Source organism: Oncorhynchus clarkii, chromosome 27 (assembly GCF_045791955.1).
Source record: "Oncorhynchus clarkii lewisi isolate Uvic-CL-2024 chromosome 27, UVic_Ocla_1.0, whole genome shotgun sequence".
NCBI lineage: Eukaryota > Metazoa > Chordata > Actinopteri > Salmoniformes > Salmonidae > Oncorhynchus > Oncorhynchus clarkii.
Window position 1 is genome coordinate 375,363 of NC_092173.1, and position 26,217 is coordinate 401,579.

Genomic DNA, 26,217 nt, shown 5'->3' on the forward strand with positions numbered 1-26,217 from the left:
TATCTGTCCATAGGACCACTTTAAGTCATTCACTCTCCAGAGCTGGGAAGAGTGCCCAGAAAAAATCCAATATTTAAAGAAAGAAATAAGCAAACATGTTTGGTGTTTGCCAAAAGGCATGTGGGAGACTCCCCAAACATACGGAAGAAGGTACTCTGGTCAGGTGAGACTAAAATTGAGCTTATTGGCCAACAAGGAAAATGCTGTCTGGCGCTAACCCAACACCTCTCATCACCCCGAGAACACCATCATCGGCAGGGACTGGTCAGAATTGAAGGATTGATGGATGGCTCTAAATATAGGGACATTCTTGAGTGAAACCTGTTTAAGTCTTCAAGAGATTTGAGACTGGGACGGAGGTTCACCTTCCAGTAGGGCAATGACCCTAAGCATACTTCTAAAGCAACACTTGAGTGGTTTAAGGGGAAATATTTAAATGTCTTGGAATGGCTTAGTCAAGACCCAGAGCTCAATCCAATTGAGAATCTGTGGTATGACTTAAAGTTTGCTGTACATCTGCAGAACCCATCCAAATTGAAGGAGCTGGAGCAGTTTTTCCTTGAAGAATGGACAAAAATCCCAGTGGCCAGATGTGCCAAGCTTACAGAGACATACTCCAAGAGACTTGCAGCTGTAATTGCTTCAAAAAGTGTCTCTACAAAGTTTTGACTTTGAGGAGATGAATAGTTACACGCGCTCAAGTTTATAGTTTTTTGTCTTATTTCTTGTTTGTTTCACAAAAAATATTTTGCATCTTCAAAGTGGTAGGCATGTTGTGTAAATCAAATGATACAAAATCTATTATAATTCCAGGTTGTAAGTCAACAAAATAGGAAAAATGCCTAGGGGAGTGAATACTTTCGCAAGCCACTGTATGCTTGAACAATCTAAACCAATATTACCCTAAACCCAGCATGTAACAGTCTCTATGTCTCCAGGCACTTGACCTTCCTCTGACCTAGGGTCATGACCTCACTTCCCCCCATGCCACCGAGGAACTCCCTGGATCATGAAACTGCTCTGCTTATATTTGTATTAATATTTATTTATTCAGGGCAAACCCATTGAAACCAGGGTCTCATTCATAAGAGTGCCCTACAGCAACACAATAATCAAATACAATATAAAACAAAACAGCAATTAAAATAATGTCAAATAAAAATACAGCACAAAATGTAAGAAAAGCAGTTACATTCTTCAGCTACGAGGTCCACAATCAACACTTTAATTTACCATGCAGCACCAGAACATCCAATTGTAATGAGTTTTGTAAATTGTTCCATCAGCGATGCGCATTAAAACTAAAGTGGATGTACCTAATTCGGTGGAGACCTGAGTAACCTCAAGAGTTAACCAACCCTGTGGACGGGTTTGGTAACTCATGTTTTTATACTTCAACAATGAAGTTACGTAAGTCGGAAGCTTGAGTAGTAGAGCTTTGTAAACAATAGAGGAATAGTGAAGTGATCTACGGGACTGAAATGAGGACCAGCCAACCTATTGATACAGGATGCAGTGATGAGTATTACAACCGTGACCTGTGATAAAGCGAAGGGAACTATGGTAGATGACGTCCACAGGCTTAAGAGTAGTGGCTGCTGCATTCTGGTAAATGGTGTCACTATAGTCAAGAACTGGCAGGAAAGTTGACTGCACAATCTGCTTCCTGCTGTTTAGGGTGAGGCAAGATCTATTTCGAAATCTTAGCTTTTAACTAGCTTATCAGTATGTTTGTTAAATGGTAAATCCTTGCCAATCCAAATGCCCAGATATAGGAACCCAATGGAAGGGAGAACCATTCAATTATTAAATATTGAAGTCCATCGGAAACATTTTTGCAAGAATTAGAGAACAACATACAGTAGTAGTCAAAAGTTGACACACTTACTCATTTCAGGGATTTTATTTTTCTTTTTTTTACTATTTTCTACATTGTAGAATAACAGTGAATAGATTGAAACTATGAAATAACACATATGGAATCATGTAGTAACCAAAAAAGTAGACTTGATGACAGCTTTGCACACTCTTGGCATTCTCTCAAACAGCTTCATGAGGATGCATTTCAATTAATAGGTGTGCTTTCTTAAAAGTTATGTGTGGAATTTCTTTCCTTCTTAATGCGTTTGAGCCAATCAGTTGTGTTGTGACAAGGTAGGGGTGGTATACAGAAGATATCCATATTTGGTAAAAGACCAAGTCCATATTATGGCAAGAACAGCTCAAATAAGCAAAGAAAAAATACAGTCCATCATTACTTTAAGACATGAAGGTCAGTCAATGCGGAAAATTTCAAGAACTTTCTTCAAGTGCAGTCGCAAAAACCAACAAATGCTATGATGAAACTGGCTCTCATGAGGACCGCCACAGGAAAGAAAGACCCAGAGTTACCTCTGCTGCAGAGGATAAGTTCATTAGAGTTAACTGCACCTCAGATTGCAGCCCAAATAAATGCTTCACAGAGTTCAAGTAACAGACACATCTCAACATCGACTGTTCAGGGGAGATTGTGTGAATCAGACCTTCATGGTCGAATTGCTGCAAAGAAACCACTACTAAAGGACACCAATGAGAAGAAGAGACTTGCTTGGGCAAAGAAACACAAGCAATGGACATTAGAACGGCAGAGTAGGTGAACGGATGATCTCCACATGAGTGGTTCCCACCGTGAAGCATGGAGGAGGAGGTGTGATGGTGTTGGGGTGCTTTGCTGGTGACACTGTTCTTCATTTATTTAGAATTCAAGGCACACTTAACCAGCATGGCTACCAAAGCCTTCTGCAGCGATATGCCATCCCATCTGGTTTGTGTTTAGTGGGACTATTATTTGTATTTCAACAAGACAATTAACCAAAAACAACTCCAGGCTGTGTAAGGGCTATTTGACCAAGAAGGAGAGTGATGGAGTGCTGCATCAGGTGACCTGGCCTCCACAATCACCCAACCTCAACCCAATTGAGATGGTTTGGAATGCATTGGATAGCAGAGTGAAGATAAAGCAGCCAACAAGTGCTCAGCATATGTTGGAAATGCTTTATTTTGAATTTGTATTTATTTAACCTTTATTTAACTAGGCAAGTCAGTTAAGAACAAATTCTTATTTACAATGACGGCCTACCCCGGCCGCCCTATGGGACTCCCAATCCCAATATGATGCAGCCTGACTCTTGGAAAAGCATTCCTCATGAAGTTGGTTGAGAGAATGCCAAGAGCGTGCAAAGCTGTCATCAAGGCAAAGGTTGGCTACTTTGAAGAACCTCAAATATAAATAATATTTTGATTTGTTTAACACTTTTTTGGTTACTACATGATTCCATTTGTGTTATTTCATAGTTGAGTGGAGCAGGTCGAGAGTTTCAAGTTCCTTGGTATTCACATCCCCAACAAACTATCATGGTCCAAACACACGGGTACGACAACACCTTTTCCCCCTCAGAATGCTGAAAAGATTTGGCATGGGTCCCCAGATCCTCATAAAGTTCTACATCATCGAGAGCATCCTGACCGGTTGCATCACCGCTAGGTATAGCAACTGCTCAGCATCCGACCGTAAGGCACTACAGAGGGTAGTACATCACGGCCCAGTACATCACTGGGGCCAAGCTTTCTAATATCCAGGACCGATATACTAGGCAGTGTCTGAGGAAGGCCCAACAAATTGTCTGTTCTCTCTGCTACCGCACAGCAAGCGGTACCGGAGTGCCAAGTCTAGGACCAAAAGGCACATTAACAGCTTCTATCCCCAAGCCACAAGACTGCTGAACAACTGAACTAATCAAATGGCCACCCAGGCTATTGACATTGACACCCACGCACATTGACTTGGTACAGTACCCCCTGTATATAGCCTCGTTATTGTTATTTACATTTCTTGCTTAACTTTTTGAAAAAATACTTTTATTTATTTAGTTAATATTTTATTAACTATTTCTTGAACTGCATTGTTGGTTAAGGGCTTGAAGTGAGCATTTCACGGTACGGTTGTATTCGGCACATGTGACGAATAAAATTGGATTTGATTTGAATTAGTAGGTGTTTCCAAACTTTTTTAAGGCAACAAAGTTAGACTGTAGCTTTAACAACGCCTGGTTTACAGCTGTGGCACATGGAAGGACAGATGGACACAGACAGACATGGATGGACAGATGGACAGACAAACAGATAGATATACAGGGCAAACAGGTTGACTCACCAGCGGCTCGGTCATGATGATGCGTATCTTGCGATCGGACAGCGTGGTGAAGTTTACGAACAGGCTCTTGAGGACATACTCCCCAGGCCGGCTCTCCGGGTCGATGCTAATGGGCATCATGGCTGGAGGACCCTTGTCTCCTTGGGGACTCAGCACTGGAGGGATGGGTGGCTTACTGTGTCCGGTTCCCACTGGAGACGCTGGGGACACACCACAACACACAGGTTAGGAAATTACGTACATTTGACATATTCTACCTGTAATTGTGTAAGAGCAGCAATGTACTGTTGCTAGTAGTGTACTCCGTCGTTTAGGACGTTTTAGTCAGGTTGTATCAGGATGTTTTGTTAACTTTTATGTCTATTTTATTTTTATTCATTTTTTTCAATTTCTTTTATTTTTTTATTGAATATTAAAACATCCATTCTACAGTACTTGCAGTGAAGCCACTCAACATTTACATTACATTCAGTCATCTAACTTTTATTTATCCGTTATTTTACCAGGTAAGTTGACTGAGAACACGTTCTCATTTGCAGCAACGACCTGGGGAATAGTTACAGGGGAGAGGAGGGGGATGAATGAGCCAATTGTAAACTGGGGATTATTAGGTGACCGTGATGGTTTGAGGGTCAGATTGGGAATTTAGCCAGGACACTGGGGTTAACACCCCTACTCTTACGATAAGTGCCATGTGATCTTTAATGATCTCAGAGAGTCAGGACACCAGTTTAACGTCCCATTCGAAAGACAGCACCCTACACAGGGCAATGTCCCCAATCACTGCCCTGGGGCATTGGGATATTTTTTTTAGACCAGAGGAAAGAGTGCCTCCTACTGGCCCTCCAACACCACTTCCAGCAGCATCTGGTCTCTCATCCAGGTACTGACCAGGACCAACCCTGCTTAGCTTCAGAAGCAAGCCAGCAGTGGTATGCAGGGTGGTATGCTGCTGGCTAACAGACTCCCATACAGAGCGACCCACAGAAGCAACCAGGGTCAATGCCACCGGCCCAAGCTACCAACCGCCATGCCACAAGCCCTCCGAAGTCCCCCCCACAGTTCCCCGAGAGCTGCCCCTCAACCATCCAAGATCCCCCCCCCCCCCCCCAAGTCACTGTCCCACCAATGCAACAACAACCAACTAAATGACGAAAAGAGAAAAACAAATGAAAACAGAAAACAATGCAAAAACAAAAGACAACAAGGACAACAAAAATAATAACAGCAAGCCCAACTGAATACGTTTGAGTGTATGGCACTATTTACATGTGTGGATGTACAGTATGTGTGTGTGTGTATGTGTGTGTGTGTATGTAGTGCACATGTGTGAGTTTAAATGCAAGTGTCTGTATATGCATGTGTACACGCGTACAAACACCTGCACCTAATACCTTTACTAAGAGTATTAGTATATTAGTAATTGACTGACCAGGTCTCTCCAGATCTCCCAACAATGCTATTTTTATGGTCAATTTTAGATTAATGTTATGCTTTTTCAGCCATTCCTGAACCTGAGACCAGAAACAGGTTGAGGGCAATACCAAAACAAATGGTCTATTGATTCTGTATCCTCACAACAAAATCTGCAGAGCTGCGATGATTGTATGCCCCAAATATTTAACATCTTGTTGATGACAAGAATTCTGTACATTTTTTTTCTGAAATACACTTTGTTTTATATATCAACTCATACACCCTGTACCATGGAATCGGTACATCAAAAATCTCTTCCCAACTCTTTTGCAATCTGTATGGCACAGCTGTTAACATCCTGGTCCTCAAATGAAACTGGTATACTTTCTTTTTAATTATTTTTTTATTCATCTGCCAATTTTGACCCTTTATGTTGGGCAGACAGACTAGTTCCCTACCTTCTCCCGCTGTCACCCTCCTCCATTTGGGGGTATTGGTGTAGTCAATTGGTTGTCATCTTGGATTGAGCAGACCTTCCCATACAATTCTGATAACTCCATGAAAGACATAACTCTACCATTCCAATTTACGATATAATTTAAAACAAAATACCCCTTTCAAACATCTTTCCCATGAATACAGATATTTTATGAACAAGCACATTTAAGTTCAACCATAATATTTGTTATGTCTTTTCAGGGGGGATGAAATTGAAAAAGGTTTCATTTTCAAACAATCAAAAATGAGACATTGCAATCTGCAGAAAGGCACTTTTTAAATAATGGATGAGCTTTTCTTAGTAATCTACTTGAGAACCAGTTAGGGTTAAAGTAAAATGTTTGTATAAGTGAAGCTTTTAGAGAGAGGTTAGTGATTTTATATGTCATAATCTCAATCTACCCAGTTCATATTTATTACATAGACAGACACGCTTTGTCTTGTTTGGTTTAGCATCCAGGCAAGATTTGAAAAACAAATCATCAGGAGTAGGCAGCGGCATAAGTAAGTGAGTAAACTGAGATATGACTAAGGAGTTAATCAGTGTAATTTTTCCATCATTAGACAGATGTTTACCTCTCCATGGTTGCAGGATCCTGTCTATTTTTACTAGTTTTCTATTTCTATATTGTACACTTATCATAAATAGGATTTAGTACAGAGAGTCCAGAAAAGTGATCCATATCTTCAATGAGACATTGCAGGGATCTAGCTTAAGGACGTAAAATAAAACTTGAGTCATCGGCAGACACCTTTGTTTTTCAGCCTTGGATTTCTAATCCTCTAATGCTTTTATTTGATCTGATATTAATAGCTAGCATTTCAATGGCCATAACGAATAGATATGGTGACAGTGGACACCCTCCTCCTCCTCTTGACAATTCAAAACTCTGAGAAGTAGCCTCTATTTACTATTTTACACCTGGCGTTACTATACAATACCTTTACCCATTTTATAAGAGACTCACAGAAATTAAGAATTCCAAGAATTTCTAAATATAACCCAGTCTTACTTTATCAAAGGCCTTTTCAAAATCTGCTAGAAAAACTAGGCCTGGCTTCTTAGATGTTTCATGGTGTTCTATTATTTCTAGCAGTTGTAGTATATTATCTCCAATGTATCGTCCATGTAAAAAACCTGTCTGATCAGGATGAACAATACCTGGTAATGCTATGCGTTTCGCTAGCATTTTTGCATTAACGTCTTTTCAGCAACAAGAAAAATACATTTTTATTTGGTTGTAACTGACAAGATAATAACCAAAATATGACATAGTTCGTTGTACATTTTGATGTTGTCATGAAAAAGATATCTATACATCATATGCCACATTTTGCCCACTGGAAACCGTGGGAGGACAAGCCATGCATTTGCTGCAGCATTTAATATTTGATTCAGTGCCTCCACTTTCTGGTTTTTGAAAAGTGCTTTTATTGAAAAGTTCCCAGCAGGGAGAAAATAACTCCAGCAGAGAGTAGAGGAGAGGATAACAAGCTGGAGCATTTCTCTCCCAATGCTCCACTGCATTAGCCAGCTGATCTGACCTCATCTGTGGCTGGCTAGGGAAATTAAAACTGCTACCAGCTAGCTGCTAGCAGCTGGTGTTTTCATCTGCTATTCAAGATGTCATTGCCCTCTGAGGAAAGAAATCTCTTACATGTGACCGTCATTCAGCCAACGCTGTGATACAGGCCTGAGTTTAATCACTGACGGCTTGACCCGGCCCATAAAACACATAAACAACTGACACATTCGTTTGACTTTACCTCACAGTTTCACTGTTTCACTTCAACTCCCCTTAAACAGAAAATGTTGCTAGAAATAGCCAAAGAGCCGTGTGCTAACGCCTAATAGGGGTGTGAAATGTTCCCTTAGCATGGATTACCTCAACCCAGAATTATACTTCTAGGTCAGTGAACTGGGGTATATCTGCTGGATAAAATTGTGTGTGTGTGTGTGTGTGTGTGTGTGTGTGTGTGTGTGTGTGTGTGTGTGTGTGTCTGTGTGTGTGATAGATAAGAGTGGACAGTTAGCTAGCAGTGGCAGCCTTACTACACAGTGTTTATTGTTAGTATCAGGGGCCATTAAAGCAGATCAGTCACATATCAAATCCCAGACTCTCTAGTTGGCCACAAAAGCCTTCTCCATGGCCTCAGGCTGATGAAGACTCCCAGAAAACACAATCACCACACAACATTATCTCAACCTTGATCCCAACGTTGACCTCAATGTGCTTTTGCTACTTTGTAACACTCTCACTCTGACATAAAGTATGATTTCAATCCCAGAATACACTCTCGGAAACATGAATTACATTGTTGTAACACAAAAACTAGTGGAAACTGGGCTGCCACCAACTTGAAGGAGATGGAACCTTAACCTTAAATATTGAACCACATCATCCTGAGACGTTTTGAAACATTGTGTGTTGGAACACCACTTAATCAAGTATTGTGCAGCACCTTGTCAGGGACTGGGAGTATTAACAGAAAAGGTTGAAAACACTAGTCCTGTTTAGTGCAGAATTAGATACCTTCTCTTTTGGTGTCGTTTCCTCTCTCTAAAGCTTCATGCAGAATTAGATCACATTTTCAGAAGTGTCTAAATGTTTAACATTGTTCTATTTACTTGATAATTTGCCATTATATGTCATTTGGCAGGCATTGTCAAGCACAGTGTTCAAACCACCAGCAGTAATTGGAGGTTGAACTGCAAGAACTGAGGATTCGGCAAAACCTCTTCCATTGACATTGTTGTTGTTCTTCTTCTTCTAGGCTTAAGGGCAGACTACACCTATTGGTGTATTTACGCCACCTACTGTACAATCCATTATAGTAATATAAAATACCACCCCATTAAACTATTTAACCCTATCTAATCTTACTCCAGGCCAATGGTCTGGAAGGACAAAACATTACCACTCTACACCCCCCGCAACTCTTCTGCAGTAAAACCTCGCAATCCCAAGTACTTCTCTGCAGCTGCCACCACAACCTCTATTTCCTGTGACATTCCATTTCTGCAGTACAGTTGACAAACATGGCTATGAATGCTATGAAACTCATCTTACTGAAGCACATACTATTCCCAGCCCTCTCTATAGGTCTCTGCTTACTCACAAGAATCCTTTCAGGATCCCTCACCATGTACCCAATCTTCCTCTACCACTCTCCTCACTGCTTCAGCATACGACACTGTCTGTACTACTCCGACCCTGGCAATCTCAACCTGCCTTTCTCTCACTAGACACCTCCAATCTCCAGCCCCATGGGCACCCCCCGCAGCTAACACACACAACTTTCTCTACCGATATTACACATTCCTTCATCTCATGCCCTCCTTCACACTTCTCACATCTAGGAATCTCCCTCCTACACACTGCTGCAACATGACCATAAGCTTGGCACCTAAAAAAGCTTAGTATTTTCAGAACAAAAGCTCTCATAGAATAACTGAACATCCTAACTTGACCTTGTCAGGGAAAGACTGCATCAGACAATGTCTTCTCGTTTCACCACACTCTCCACCGGGTCTGAGTTCTATTTCAGCTGATCCTCCTAAACACTTAATAACACCCCCGTTATCACTCCTTTCAATGGCGCCCTGCTCCTATGAGCAAAGCAAGTCACAGTTCTTGTCCCTAGTCGAGTGGTCCACAGCACCCGGAGCACTTTTCTGGACGGAAGAAACACAATACATCATCACGAGTCGACTTCGAGTTACTTTCACCGACTCAACAGTCCTCAACCTCTTCTCCACCCAACCTGACATCACATATGAATCAGCCAGAATACAAGGATCCATTATCTCCAATAAATCTCACTCCCACTGGGCCAGAATCATTCTTGTCATCATCGGGATGAGGCTCAAACTCGATGGTCCTCACTGCACCTGCCCCCACAGGTACTTCATCCTCACTCTCGTCAGGTTCCACCACTAAGCTACTGGAGCATGTATCTGTCTTTTTGCACTCGACTCCAACCTTCCTCACCACACCGCTTCCCTCTGCACTCAGCTTCTTCTCGGCGGTCATCCCGGCACCTATCTTCCCCTTCATCAGATCTTCTAGAAGGGTTGTGCATTCCCCCACTCCATATTTACTCATAATAGGTTCCACTTTCCTCCTTTTTTTCCCTGTCCACTATCTTACCGTTGACGTCCATCATCTTTTGTAGCTTTTCTCCTTAATGTTGTGCCATCCATTGGCAATCACCTTCTTCTTCTTTGAGGTTTATTGGCACTCATATGGTGTATTGCCGCCACATACTGTACGGGGTAGTAAAAATAAATAAATAAATAAATGTATAAATGTATATATATATATATATATATATATATATATATATATATATATATATATATATATATGGTTTGGACATACGGTCTCACCTCATAACTCATATATCCAAGTATTGCATAAGTTGGGAGAACCACTTCATCAAACAACAGTAAAACCAATTGGCTTTGCTCCTTCTTTCCATCTATCATTAAATTCAAGCGATGTGAGTCTACCACTCCCGGAATGTTATCCCTAAACCACACAGGCTCTATGTCCAACAAGACATCAGAGATGACACCTTTAACCGGTGCCCTACTCTGAAAATCCTAGCTGTCAACATCGTACGTCGACATTTTGCTCTTTGATACACATGAAATCAACATCATAATGTTCCTGGTCACTCTGACCAATTCCACTTAACCCAATTCATCCTTCACCATTTTCTCCATTTAGTCCTCACTTTTCGCCACCATTTACGACTACCCACTTTCTCGTCCCTAAAATCCATTGACAATCATGAATGTATGGAATGAGTGCTGTCCTCATTGAACATCAATTTGTCTGATGGTTTTGATATTCGTTCATCATAAATCATTGCACCTCATTGCACAACAAGATTAATAGCAATATAGAAATATACTTTGATTTCTTCAAACATGCATATGAAAGAAACATTGTGTGAAAGAACCATAGTCGACTGAAAATGTTGAATTACCCACAATCTTCTAAAAACAGAGTCATGTGGTGAGATAGGAAATGCAAGGAGATTAAAACCAAAAACTGACAATGAGTTCAATCACTATTGTCTCTCTCTTCATGAAAGATACTTACATTTTGAGCAACATATTAGGCAGGATTTACATTATTTTGGTAAAACTAAATTAACAAATCATTGAACTGACTTTCATACATATTTTGTAAGATATTTGGGGGGTATTTTGACACAGTTATGAAATGACAGGAGATAAAGAATGTTTTATTTTTTATATGACCTTTATACAACCAGGTAGGCTAGTTGAGAACAAGTTCTCGTTTGCAATTGCGACCTGGCCAAGATAAAGCAAAGCAGTTCGACACATGCAACAACACAGAGTTACACATGGAATAAACGAACATACAATCAATAATACAGTAGAAAAATCTATATACAGCATGTGCAAATGAGGTAGGATAAGAGAGGTAAGGCAATTAATAGGCCATGGTGGCAAAGTAAATACAATATAGCAATTAAACACTGGACTGGTAGGATGTGCAGAAGATGAATGTGCAAGTAGAGATACTGGGGTGCAAAGGAGCAAGATGGATAAATAAATAAAAACAGTATGGGGATGAGGTAGATTGGATGGGCTATTTACAGATGAGCTATGTGCAGGTGCAGTGATCTGTGAGCTGTTCTGACAGCTGATTCTTAAAGCTAGTGAGGGAGATATGAGTCTCCAGCTTCAGTGATTTTTGCAGTTCGTTCCAGTCATGGCAGCAGAGAACTAGAAGGAGAGGCGGCCAAAGGAAGAATTGGCTTTGGGGGTGACCAGTGAAATATACCGGCTGGAGTGCATGCTACGCGTGGGTGCTGCAATGGTGACCAGTGAGCTGAGATAAGGTGGGGCTTTACCTAGCAGAGACTTGTAGATAACCTGTAGCCAGTGGGTTTGGCGACGAGTATGAAGCGAGGACCAGCCAACGAGAGCATACAGGTCGCAGTGGTGGGTAGTATATGGGGCTTTGGTGACAAAACGGATGGCACTGTGATAGACTGCATCCAATTTGTTAAGTAGAGTGTTGGAGGCTATTTTGTAAATGACATCGGCGAAGTCGAGGATTGGTTGGATGGTCAGTTTAACAGCATGAGTGAAGGATGCTTTGTTGCGAAATAGGAAGCCGATTCTAGCCGATTCTGGATTGGAGATGCTTAATGTGAGTCTGGAAGGAGAGTTTACAGTCTAACCAGACACCTAGGTATTTGTAGTTGTCCACATATTCTAAGTCAGAACCGTCCAGAGTAGTGATGCTGGACGGGCGGGCAGGTGCGGGAAGCGAAAGGTTGAAGAGCATGCATTTAGTTTTACTTGCATTTAAGAGCAGTTGGAGGCCACGGAAGAAGATGGCATTGAAACTCATCTGGTGGATAAGGTAACACAGTGTCCAAAGAAGGGCCAGAGGTATACAGAATGGTGTCATCTGCGTAGGGGTGGATCAAAGAATCACCAGCAGCGAGAGCAACATCATTGATGTATACAGAGAAGTGAGTCGGCCTGAGGATTGAACCCTGTGGCACCCCCATAGAGACTCCGATTTGACACACTGAACTCTGTCTGAGAAGTAGTTGGTGAACCAGGCGAGGCAGTCATTTGAGAAACCAAGGCTTTTTAGTCTGCCAATAAGAATGTTGTGATTGACAGAGTCGAAAGCCTCAGCCAGGTCAATGAAAACGGCTGCATAGTAAGGTGTCTTATCGATGACGGCTATGATATCGTTTAGGACCTTGAGCTTGGCTGAGGTGCACCCATGACCAGCTCTGAAACCAGATTGCATAGCGGAGAAGGTACGGTGAGATTCGAAGTGGTCGGTAAACTGTTTGTTAACTTGACTTTCAAAGACTTTAAAAAGGCAGGGTAGAATAGATATAGGTCTGTATCAGTCTGGGTCTAGAGTGTCTCCCCCTTTGAAGAGGGGGATGACCGCGGCAGTTTTCCAATCATTGGGAATCTCAGACGATACGAAAGAAAGGTTGAACAGGCTAGTAATAGGGGTTGCAACAATTTTGGCAGATGATTTTAGAAAGAGAGAGTCCAGATGCCCGGCTGATTTGTAGAGGTCCAGATTTATCAGCTCTTTCAGAGCATCAGCTATCTGGATTTGGGTGAAGGAGAAGTGGGGGAGGTTTGGGCGAGTTGCTGTGGGGAGCGCAGGGCTGTTGACCGGGGTAGGGGTAGCCAGGTGGAAAGCATGGCCAGCCGTAGAAAAATGCTTCTTGAAATTCTCAATTATTGTGGATTTATCGGTAGTGACAGTGTTTCCTAGCATCAGTACAGTGGGCAGCTGGGAGGAGGTTCTCCATGGACTTTACAGTGTCCCAGAACTTTTTTGAGTTTGTACTACAGGATGCAAATTTCTGTTTGAAAAAGCTAACCTTAGCTTTCCTAACTGCCTGTGTATATTGGTTCCTAACTTCCCTGAAAAGTTGCATATCACGGGGGCTATTCAATGCTAATGCAGAATGCCACAGGATGTTTTTGTGCTAGTCAAGGGCAGACAGGTTTGGAGTGAACCAAGGGCTATATCTATTACTGGTTGTACAGTTTTGTAATGGAGCATGCTTATTTAAGATGGTGAGAAAGGCACTTTTAAAGAATAACCAGGCATCATCTACTGACGGGATGAGGTCAATGTCATTCCAGGATACCTCGGGCCAGGTCGATTAGAAAGGCCTGTCCACTGAAGTGTTTTAGGGAGCATTTGACAGTGATGAGGGGTGATAGTTTGACCGCAGACCCATTACGGATGCAGGCAATGAGGCAGTGATCACTGAGATCTTGGTTGAAAACAGCAGAGGTGTATTTGGAGGGTGAGTTAGTTAGCATGATAATCTATGAGGGTGCCCGTGTTTACGGCTTTGGGGTGGTACCTGGTAGGTTCAGTGATAATTTGTGTGAGATTGAGGGCATCAAGTTTAGATTGTAGGATGGCCGGGGTGTTAAGCATGTCCCAGATTAGGTCACCTAGCAGCATGAGCTCAGAAGACAGATGGGGGCAATCAATTCACATACGGTGTCCAGGGCACAGCTGGGGGCAGAGGGTGGTCTATAGCAAGCGGCAACGGTGAGAGACTTGTTTCTGGAATGGTGAGTTTTTAGAAGTAGAACCTCAATTTTTTTGGTGCAGACCTGGATAGTAAGACAGAACTCTGCAGGCTTTCTCTGCAGTAGATGAAACACCGCCCCCTTTGGCAGTTCTATCTTGCCAGAAAATGTTATAGTTAGGGATGGAAAGTTCAGGGTGGTTTTCTTAAGCCAGGATTCAGACACGGCTAAGACATCTGGGTTGGCAGAATGCGCTAAAGCAGTGAATAAAGCAAACTTAGGGAGTAGGCTTCTAATGTTAACATGCATGAAACCAAGGCTTTTACGGTTACAAAAGTCAACAAATGAAAGCACCTGGGGAGTGGGAGTGGAGCTTGGCACTGCAGGTCCTGGGTTGACCTCTACATCACCAGAGGAACAGAGGAGAAGTAGGAGAAGTTTACGGCTAAAGGCTATAAGAGCTGGCTGTCTAGCACGTTCGGAACAGAGAGTAAAAGGAGCAGGTTTCTGGGCACGATACCATAGATTCATGGCATAATGCACAGACAAAGGTATGGTAGGAAGAGAGTACATTGGAGGTAAACCTAGGCATAGAGTAATTATGAGAGAGATATAGTCTTTAGAGACGTTTAAACCAGGTGATGTCATCGCATATGTGGGAGGTGGAACAACATGGTTGGTCAAGGCATATTGAGCAGGGCTAGAGGCTCTACAGTGAAATAAGACAGTAATCACTAACCAGGACAGTAATGGACAAGGAATATTGATATTGGGGAGAGGCATGCGCAGCCAAGTGAATTGGTTCCAGTGAGTGGTTGGGCTGGCTGGGGACACGGCGATTCAGACAGTTAGCAGGCCGGGGCTAGCAAGCTATCAGTTAGCAGGCCGGGGCTAGCAAGTTAGCAGAAGGGCCTTAGAGGGACGCCGCGATGGGGGAAAGTCAGTTTTTGCCTCCTCGTGCGGTGAGTCGTGGAATTAATAGGGGTCCAAGTAGCAGAGGGGTCCAAGTCCAATTGGCAAAACGGGTATAGTGGTCCAAGAAACTGGTCAGTTAACAGTCCAATATGCTCTAGATAGCTATCAGGCCCCGGTTAGCAGAATGGGCTTTCAGGGGATGTCGCGCCTGAGGGGCCTGTTGGAATCCTTGGGCAGATTATGTTGGTATTCCAGTCGTGAAGGATCGACGGGGTTCCGTGCCCCGTGCCGGCAGTAGAAGGGGTCCGGATATTGTAGTCAAGGAGTAGGCTTCAGGAGTAGCCCAGGAGCCCTCGCCAGGAGATTGGCCTAGCATGGGCAAGCTCCAGGCTAATTGGTGCTTGCTCCAGGACGGAAACGTAAGACAAGAGTAGTCAACCCGGGTTGCGGTTAGCTAGCTGCGATGGTCCAGATGAAAAGGTTCAGAGTTTGCGGTAGGAATCCGGGGATATGGAGAGAAAAATAGGTCCGGAATGCTCTGGTTTGAAACGCGTTGTATGAATTGGCGTGAGCTTTCCGAGCTAAAGGTTAGCTGATGACCGCTAGCAGTGGTTAGCTGACTGATAGCTGGTAGCTAGTTAGCTAGCTATCTTCAGTTGAGGGATTCCAGGTCCGGTGTAAGTAGAAATACTTTAGAAAAAAAACAGATCCACACCACATTGGGTGAGGAGCGTTGCAGGAGAGTATTTTGAAGTCGAGGTTTAGGAAAAATATTAAAAAGAATGCGAAGAAAAAGATAGAAAAAGATATATACATGGGACAAGATAAGACAAAGACAGACGTCTCACTGCTACACCATCTTGGATCATTGCTGAGTCTGTAGTTCTTGAAGGGTTGGAGCGGGGAATTTAACCCTGGTCTTTGGTGGGGAGAGAGGTGACCTGTCTAAACTGGGTGCTTTACCACTAGACCACGGGCTCTGCACGACTCACATACATTTTTATTACGTATATGCTGGTTGTCATTTTTTGCCAATTCCAATTCACCCCAGAATAATTTCTTACAGTGTGGCTGTGTGGTTGAGTGGGTTAAATGTCAATAAAATGTATCATCTTACTGTCCCTCCTATTTTTAATCTGTCCAAGTAAAGCATTAAAAAAATAAACAAAAATATTCTCAATGGACCCTTATCATCAATCAATATTTAGGCTATAAAGCATTTGCATTTCTAAACCATTGATTGTATGAAAAACTGTTTTTTTTTGGTTGGGATGCTGTCACAAGAGGTTACACTATGAACAAGCCATTATACAGTGAACAAGCCATTATACATGCTATGAATGCTCATAAATGCTTTATAAATTACTATAAGTGTTTATGAATTGTTCACATGTTGAAATATAAGAGTTTAAGCCCTTTGAATAACAGATGCACTACATCGAACAACAGATAGTCCCCCCAAAAAGGTCAAAGGAAGTATGTTCTGAAGTGATATAAGAAAGATAGGAAACATTTGTTATTTTTCAGACATTTATTTAACCCCTTATTTTTGGCACTAAACAGTCTCCCTATGTGACCGACAGATTCGATCTTAGTTAGCAAAATTTGAAATTGTGTTTTTTACATTGAATAAATGTAGAGACTCAGAGCTAGAACATGGTATATCATACACCACAGTTGAGGAACAATGGGAAAGTAATTCTGCTTTGAAAGTTGATGAACTTGTAACCCCACTTTTGAGAAAATGGCCTTTGAATGTGTTGGTAAACCTAATGGAGAGCCTTAGCCCCAACCATCTCTTTAAGGATTCACATGTTCTCAACAGAGTGAGCATGGTAGTGTACTGAACAACCAAAGATTTCAAGATTATAGGCTAGTTAATACTACGTCTATCGACATGTCTGGAGACAGTTGTCGCATTGACATCATGAACATTCTATTGTTCTCCAACATCAAACTTCTTGTTGTCGTTAGGAAAAAGTAGTCCAAAATAGCATAACTGGTGTATTTTAACACCAATAATTTAACACCCAACCATTAAAAAATCTATTTAGTATATGTCAATCTAGCAAATCAGGCAACTACAAGCAACTTTCTAAACAATGTTTTGGTTAGTTTCTAGCTTGTTAGCTAGCTAACGTTAAGTACCACTTACCGTGAGGTAGCAGAGAGAACAGTCTATTACTAGGGTGACTGGAGTCTTTGACCATTTTTAGGGCCTTCCTCTGACACCGCCTGGTATAGAGGTCCTGGATGGCATGAAGCTCGGCCCCAGGGATGTACTGGGCCGTACGCACTACCCTCTGTAATGCCTTGCGGTAGGAGGCTGAGCAGTTGCCATACCAGGCAGTGATGCAACCAGTCAGGATGCTCTCGATGGTGCAGCTCTAGAACCTTTTGAGGATCTGAGGACCCATGCCAAATCTTTTCAGTCTCCTGAGGGAGAATAGGCTTTGTCGTGCCCTCTTCACGACTGTCTTGATGTGTTTGGACCATTCTAGTTTGTTGGTGTCATGGTTCCACCTGTCACCAGAGGGCGACAGAGACCATCCTAGAGACACGGACGACACACAGGTGTGTCCTATTTACTCATTATGATTTCCCTGTTAAAAGAGGTGTGTTTTCTGTTGTCCTTTGCAGAAGTTTGAATGGTATGTTTTGTGCGTTTGTCTCCTAAGTGAGTTTTCGAGACTTAGTGTTTGTTGTTTTCCCAGTGTTACTGTGATCCTTCCGTTACCATTCTCAGTAAAGTATTATATTTACCCTTAACCACTGATCCCTCGTCTGGTCTCTTCACCATGTCACCATTGGTGATGTGGACACCAAGGAACTTGAAGCTCTCAACCTGCTCCACTACAGCCCCGTTGATGAGAATGGGGGTGTACTCGGCCCTCCTTTTCCTGTAGTCCAAAATAATCTCCTTTGTCTTGATCACGTTGAGGGAGAGGTTGTTATCCTGGCACCACATGGCTAGGTCTCTGACCATCTCCCTATAGGCTGTCTCATCGTTATCGATGAGCAGGCCTACCACTGTTGTGTCATTGGAAAACTTAATGATGGTGTTGGAGTCTTTCCTGACCATGCAGTCATGGGTGAACAGGGAGAACAGGAGGGGACTGAGCACGCACCCCTGAGGGGCCCCAGTGTTAAGGATCAGCGTGACAGATGTGTTGATACCTACCCTTACCACCTGGGGACAGCCCGTCAGGAAGTCCAGGATCCAGTTGCAGAGGGAGGTGTTTAGTCCCAGAGTCCTTAGCTTAGTGATGAGCTTTGAGGACACTCTGGTGTTGAACACTGAGCTGGAGTCAATGAATAGCATTCTCACATAGTTCTTCCTTTTGTCCAAGTGAGAAAGTGCAGTGTGGAGTGCAATAGAGATTGCGTCATCTGTGCATCTGTTAGGGTGATGTGCAAATTGGTGTTGGTCTAAGGTTTCTGGGAAAATGGTTTTGATATTACCCATGACCAGCCTTTCAAAGCACTTAATGGCTACAGACGTGCGTGCTACGGGTCGGTAGTCATTTAGGCAAGTTACCTTAGTGTTCTGGGCACAGGAACTATGGCAATCTGCTTGAAACATGTTGGTATGACAGACTCAGTCAGAGACAGGTTGAAAATGTTAGTGAAGATACTTGTCAGTTGGTCAGCGCATGCTCGGAGTACACGTCCTGGTAATCCGTCTGGCCCTGCAGCCTTGTGAATTTTGACCTGTTTAAAGGTCTTACTCATATTGGCTACAGAGAGCGTGATCACATAGTCGTACAGAACAGCTGAGGCTCTCAGGCATGCTTCAGTGTTGCTTGCCTCGAAGTGAACATAGAATAATTTAGCTTATCTAGTAGGCTCAGGTCACTGGGCAGCTCGCGGCTGTGCTTCCCTTTGGAGACTGTAATAGTTTGCAAGCCGTACCACATCTGACGAGCGTCAAAGATGGTGTAGCACGATTCAAGCTCCTTGAAAACGGCAAATCTACCCAGCAGCTCTACCCTCTACACTTTTGCGGATGTTGCCTGTAATCCATGGCTTCAGGTTGGGGTATGTATGTAAGGTCACTGTGGGGACGACGTCATCAATGTACTTATTGATGTAGCCAGTGACTGATGTGGTGTATTCCTCAATGCCATTGGAAGAATTCCGGAACAAATTCCAGTCTGTGCTAAGAAAACAATTCCATAGCTTAGTATCTGCTCATCTGACCACTTCCGTATTGAGCGAGTCACTGGTCCTTCCTGCTTCATTTTTTCTTGTAAGCCGGAATCAGGAAGATATAATTATGGTCAGACTTGGGCGAGGGAGAGCTTTGTATGCGTGTCTGTGTGTTGAGTGAAGGTGGTCTAGAGTTTTTTTTCCTCTGGTTGGACATTTAAATGCTGGTAGAAATGATGGAAAACGGATTTAAGTTTCCCTACATTAAATTCCTTTTTGCTTATGGCCTTATACAGCTCATTGAGTGCGCTCTTAGTGCGAGCATCGGTTTGTGGTGGTAAACAGGCAGCTACGAAATATATAGATGAAAACTCTATATCATGAGATACTTTACCACAGGCGAGCAATATCTCGAGACTTCGTTAATATTAGATTTCATGCTCTGGTTGTTTATAGATGCACACAGACTCCCAGCCCTTGTCTTACCAGAGGCAGCTGTTCTATCGTTTTTTATTTTATTGTTCTATCGTATTTTTTTATTCAATGATTGTATGTTGTCTAATAAGACTGATGGTAGAGGCAGATTACCCACTCTCCGTGGGATCCTTACAAGGCACTTCGACCTACGTCCCCGATATCTCTGTCTCTTTAACATGCGAATGATGGGGATTTGGGTCTTGTTGGGTGAAAAAAAACTTTGTCCAGTACGAGGTGAGTCATCGCTGTCCTGATATCCAGAAGCTCTTTTCGGTCATAAGAGATGGTTGTAGAAACATTATGTACAAAATAACACGAAAAAACTCACACATTAGCACAATTGGTTAGGCTCCTGCAAAACGGAAGCAATCTCCTCCGGCACTATTATACGATTAGGATTATCCTACCAATGGGACATTAAAAACTGTAACATCTTATGTTTCACCGAGACTTGGCTGAATGAAGATACGGACAATATAGAGCTAGTGGGATTTTCCATGCACCGGCAGAACAGAGATGCTACCTCTGGTAAGACGAGGGGTGGGGTTGTGTCTTTTTGTCAATAACAGCTGGTGCGCGATGTCTAATATTAAAGAAGTCTCGAGGTATTGCTCGCCTGAGGTAGAGTACCTTATGATAAGCTGTAGACTAGAGGTCGACCGATTAATCGGAATGGCCGATTTTTTTATTTATATATATATATATATATAGAGAGAGAGATATTTTTTATACCTTTATTTAACTAGGCAAGTCAGTTAAGAACACATTCTTTTTTTCAATGACGGCCTAGGAACGTTGGGTTAACTGCCTCGGGCAGAACGACAGATTTTGACAGTGTCAGCTTGGGGGATCCAATCTTGCAACTTTACAGTTAACTAGTCCAACGCAATAACGACCTGCCTCTCTCTCGTTGCACTCCACAAGGAGACTGCCTGTTACGCGAATGCAGTACACCAAGGTAAGTTGCTAGCTATCATTAAACTTATCTTATAAAAAATAATCAATCACAATCACTAGTTATCTACACATGGTTGATGATATTACTAGATATTATCTAGCATGTCCTGCGTTGCATATAATCTGACTGAGCATACGAGCATACGAGTGTCTAAGTATCTGACTGAGATACTGACACTCTGACACTAATAGCGTTTCAAACGTCACTCACTCTGAGCCTTGCAGTGGATGTTTCCCTTGCTCTGCATGGGTAACGCTGCTTTGAGGGTGGCTTTTGTCGTTGTGTTCCTGGTTCGAGCTCAGGGAGGAGCGAGGAGAGGGACGGAAGCTATACTGTTACACTGGCAATAAAGTGCCTATAAGAACATCCAATAGTCAAAGGTTAATGAAATACAAATGGTATAGAGGGGAATAGTCCTATAATAACTACAACCTAAAACTTCATACCTGGGAATATTGAAGACTCATGTTAAAAGGAACCACCAGCTTTCATACGTTCTCATGTTCTGAGCAAGGAACTGAAACGTTAGCTTTCTGACATAGCACATATTCCACTTTTACTTTCTTCTCCAACACTTTGTTTTTGCATTATTTAAACCAAATTGAACATGTTTCATTATTTACTTAAGGCTAAATTGATTTTATTGATGTATTATATATAGTAAGTTAAAATAAGTGTTCATTCAGTATTGTCTAATTGTCATTATTACAAATAAATAAATATAAATCGTCCGATTAATCGGTATCGGCTTTTTTGGTCCTCCAATAATCGGTATCGGGGTTGAAAAATCCTAATCGGTCGATCTCTACTGTAGACCACACTATCTACCAAGAGAGTTCTCATATTTATTATTCGTAGCTGTCAATTTACCACCACAAAGCGAAGCTGGCACTCAGACCGCTCTCAACCAACTCTATAAGGCCATAAGCAAAGACAAAAATGCTCACCCAGAAGCGGCCCTCCTACTGGCATGGGACTTTAATGTAGGCAAACTTAAATCACTTTTACCAAATTTTTACCGGCATGTCACCAGGGAAAAAAAGATCTTAGACCACCTTTACTCCACACACAGAGATGCATACAAAGCTCAGTCCCGCCCTCCATTTGGCAAATCTGACCATGATGTTATCCTCCTGATTCCTGCGTACAAGCAAAAACTAAAGCAGGAAGTTCCAGTGACTTGCTCAATACGGAAGTGGTCAGATGACGTGGATGCTCCACTACATGACTGTTTTGCTAGCACAGACTGGAATATGTTCTGGGATTCATCCAATGGCATTGAGGAATACACCACCTCAGTCATCGGTTTCATCAATAAGTGCATCGATGACGACATCCCCCCAGTGACTGTACATACATATCCCAACCAGAAACCATGGATTACAGGCAACATCCGCATCGAGCTAAAGGCTACAGCTGCTGCATTCAAGGAGCAGGACACTTATCCGGAAGCATATTAGAAATCCCGCTATGCCCTCAGATGAACCATCAAACAAGCAAAGCGTCAATACAGGATTAAGGTTGAATCGTACTGCACCGGCTCTGATGCTCGTCGGATGTGGTAGGGCTTGAAACCTATTATGGACTACAAAGGGAAACCCAGACGCGAGCTGCCCAGTGACGCGAGCCTACCAGACGAGCTAAATGCCTTTTATGCTCGCTTCGAGGCAAGCAACACTGAAGCATGCACGAGAGCACCAGCTGTTCTGGATGACTGTGTGATAACACTCTCAGTAGCCGATGTGAACAAAACCTTTAAACAGGTCAACATTCACAAAGCCGATGGGCCAGACGGATTACCAGGAGGTGTACTCAAAGCATGTGCGGACCAACTGTCAAGTGTCTTCACTGACATTTTCAACCTCTCCCTGACCGAGTATGTAATACCTACATGTTTCAAGCAGACCACCCTAGTCCCTGTGCCCAAGGAAGTGAAGGTAACCTGCCTAAATGATTACCACCCCTGTTACTCACGTCTGTAGCCATGAAGTGCTTTGGAAGGCAGGTTATGGCTCACATCAACAGCATCCTCCCGGACACCTTAGACCCACCCCAATTTGCATACCGCCCCAACAGATCCACAGATGACGCAATCTCAATCGCATCCACACTGCCCTTTCTCACCTGGACAAAAGGAACACCTATGTGAGAATGCTGTTCCTTGACTCTAGCTCAGCGTTCAACACCATAGTGCCCACAAAGCTCATCACTAAGAGAAGGACTATGGGACTAAACACCTTCCTCTGCAACTGGATCCTGGACTTCCTGACAGGCCGCCCCAAGGTGGTTAGAGTAGGAAACAAAACGTCTGCTACGCTGATTCTTAACACTGGGGCTCCTCAGGGGTATGTACTTAGTCCCCTCCTGTATTCCCTGTTCACCCACGACTGCGTGGCCAAACACGACTCCAACACCATCATTAAATTTGCTGACGACACAACAGTGGTAGGCCTGATCACCAACAACGATGACACGGCCTATAGGGAGGTGGTCAGAGAACTGTCAGTGTGGTGCTAGGACAACAACCTCTCCCTCAATGTGAGCAAGACTAAGGAGCTGATCGTGGACTACAGGAAAAGGCGGGCCGAACAGGCCCACAATAACATCGATGGGGCTGTAGTTGAGCGGAATTGGTGTCCACATCACCAATTAACTATCATGGTCCAAACATACCAAGACAGTCATGAAGAGTGCACAACAAAACCGTTTACTGAAAAGATATGGCATGGGTCCCAAGATTCTCAAAAGGTTCTACAGCTGCACCATCGAGAGCATCCTGACCGATTGCATCACTGCATGGTATGGCAACTGCTTGGCATCTGACCATAAGGCACCACAGAGGGTAGTGAGAATGGCCCAGTACATCACTGGGGCCAAGCTTCCTGCTATCTAGGACCTATATAATAGACTGTGTTAAAGGAAAGCCCATAAAATTGTCAGAGACTCCAGGACTGTTTTCTCTGCTACCGCACGGCAAGCGGTACTAGAGCGCCAGGTCTAGGACCAAAAGGCTCCTCAACAGCTTCTACCCCCAAGGCATAAGACTGCTGAACAATTCATAATATCGTCACCGAACAATTTACATTGACCCCCGCTTTTGTATACTGCTGCTACTCACTGTTTGTTCATTACCTATGCATAGTCACCTCACCCCCACCTACATGTACAGATTAAATCAAGAAGCCTGTATTCCCGCACACTGACTCGGTACCGGTGCTCCCTGTATATAGCCTCATTATTGTTATTCTTATTGTGTTACTTTTTATTATTACTTTTTATTTTAGTCTACATGGTAAATATTTTCTTTCTGAAATGTATGTTACAGTATTGCAGCAAGCGACGCGTCGGGAAGGGGCCAGAGAGTGGGGCTGGCTGCAGTAGAGGTGTCGTCCATGCCTCTGCTTTAATCAACCACATGGTGCATTCTTATATGTACTTTTTATCTGCCAGGAATGCCCAGCATGTGTGCCTATCTGGCATGGCTTACAATACACTCTCATCCTCATGCCCACCAAAGCCAAGTGCCGTACACTGGTCTCTAGCCACCACAACCAAGCACCTAACCTGGCTGTGCCCAACACATCCCATCCCAACACCTTACCATTCACCTATCCAGCCCAACTGAGCTCAGCCCCTTCCCAGGCCCCTACAGCCCAGCACCTACCCAGCGTGCGCCCTACCCAACCCAGCACTTACCCAACCCAGCACCTACCCAGCCCAGCACCTATCCAGCACCTACCCAGCTCAGGCTAGCTCAGCACCTAACCAGCCTAGTCTAACACCTACCCAGCCAAGCCCAGAACTAACTTAGCACCTACAAAGCCCAGTCCAGCACCTACCCAGCCCAGCACCTACCCAGGCCCTTGATGAAGCCGATGACACTAGCCTTGCTCCAGCACACAGCCGTGCCGTCCATGGTGGGGAAGGGAGGGAGAGTGGCCAGGGTTGTAAAAGTCTGACAAATGCACGCTACAAATCCTTTAATGTCCTTCCGTCTGTCTGTCCCTGGACTCTGTTGATTTTCTGTCTGTGCTCCTGGGTGTACGCTCCATGGTGAACTGACCCAGAGTGGGTCTGTAGAGACAGGTGTGTTTAAAAGACAGGGTTGTTTGCTGATCCACACAAATCTCTTCCTATATCTCCCAGTCAGTTCCAGCCTGCCTCTGTGGCTGTGTGCTGCCTTGTGATCAACCAGTACTTTCCAAGAGTGAAGGTCAGACAGGAATTTTTAGCCACGGCCCATTGGAATGACGAGGGCTAACATGCTACGGTGGCATAGTTGTGTGACTATATTTATCATGGGGTACACACTATACTGACACGTCAGCCCTCCCCTTTCCCCCCTCCCTCCCTTCCTCCCACCTCCCATTCCCTCCCTCCCACTAGAGTATGAGGCACAGGGCAAAGCAGCAGAGTGTAAACAGCAGTCTCAGTCAGGCTCAGCCAGCCAACTAAAGCAAAATTAGCCTAGTGCTGTATAGCTAAAGCTAAAGTTAGCTAACCATGGTCTTCTATTTAACTCCTATCCTCTGAGCAAATGGACAGTCCTATAGATTTGTAGAACCATGGAGGGGCTTAAAAACAGTTTAAGAATCCCCATGCATACTCACACTATATGCAAGTATTTGTGTGTTTTCTTAAAATTGCATTAAACAAAAGAGTCACAAAATCTGCAGACAATTTAACATCATCCTACATTTACATGAATTGGTTTGTAAGGATGATAAATTAATACTGCACAAAAAAGTTGTTTTCCATGTTTTTTGATCAAGAAAAATAATCAATTTAATGTGGATGTTTTGTGTCTTTGCCCATAACTTTTAACCTTTTGATGTAAATGTTTGAGGACAGGGTTTTGTTCTTTTTGGATCCCATTAGCCTATTAGCAACAATTGAATCCTGTAAGATACTGTTCTTAATTATACGACAACCTTTTTTTTGCCAAAGCAGAGATACTGAAAAAAATATGTCTATATCGGTCCTCAAATACTAGTAAAGGCCCAGTGCACTACTTTTCTGATTCTTTTTTTTATTTTCATATTAATATTTTGTTTCAATTCAGATTATTCAGGGGGTGCTGGAGCATCCTCAACACCCCTACTTTTAGTTTATTGGTGTTGACTTGTATGTTTGGCCAATGGTCTGTTGTCTAGTCGATGTAATGCAAAGAATTTGTGACGTGACAACAATGCTCGTGAGCGATGGAAAATGGAAACTCCCAACCAAAAATAAGGTTGTCCTTTCAGCAAAGTACCGAACACAACCAAGTTTCGACTGTTAAATGAAACATGAGGACTATTAGCCTAAATGAAAGATAAGTGTTCACTCAAACGACTTCTCCAGCATTTATCTATTTTGATTGAATGGGTCTCATGTTGCATGCTTTCAGCTGTAAATGGGGAGCTGAAGAAAGCAACCAGTGTGGCTAGTCACTCTGGGCTCTGTATCAGAGGCTGCGACTGGTACGCCACATGTGACTCGATGAACAACAGGCTAGCTCAGGCACACTGGGCATTACATCACCAGCACACT

At 43.2% G+C, this 26,217-nt stretch overlaps 1 protein-coding gene across 2 annotated transcripts in view; it reads right to left on the reverse strand.

Annotated features, from left to right (window-relative positions):
• The window catches only part of LOC139386324 (protein furry homolog), a 190,223-nt gene extending 165,335 nt beyond the window's left edge, over nucleotides 1–24,888 (reverse strand). For both annotated transcript variants that reach the window (XR_011629033.1, XM_071131847.1), the window contains exons 1-2: nucleotides 24,541–24,888; nucleotides 4,193–4,392 (exon numbers count right to left, since the gene is read on the reverse strand). Coding sequence is in view for 1 of the 2 variants with exons in the window: in XM_071131847.1 (XP_070987948.1) it covers nucleotides 4,193–4,392; nucleotides 24,541–24,601 (261 nt within the window). In the remaining variant the exon portion in view is untranslated. The remainder of the gene's footprint in view (nucleotides 1–4,192; nucleotides 4,393–24,540) is intronic.
• Between the last annotated feature and the right edge of the window lie 1,329 nt (nucleotides 24,889–26,217).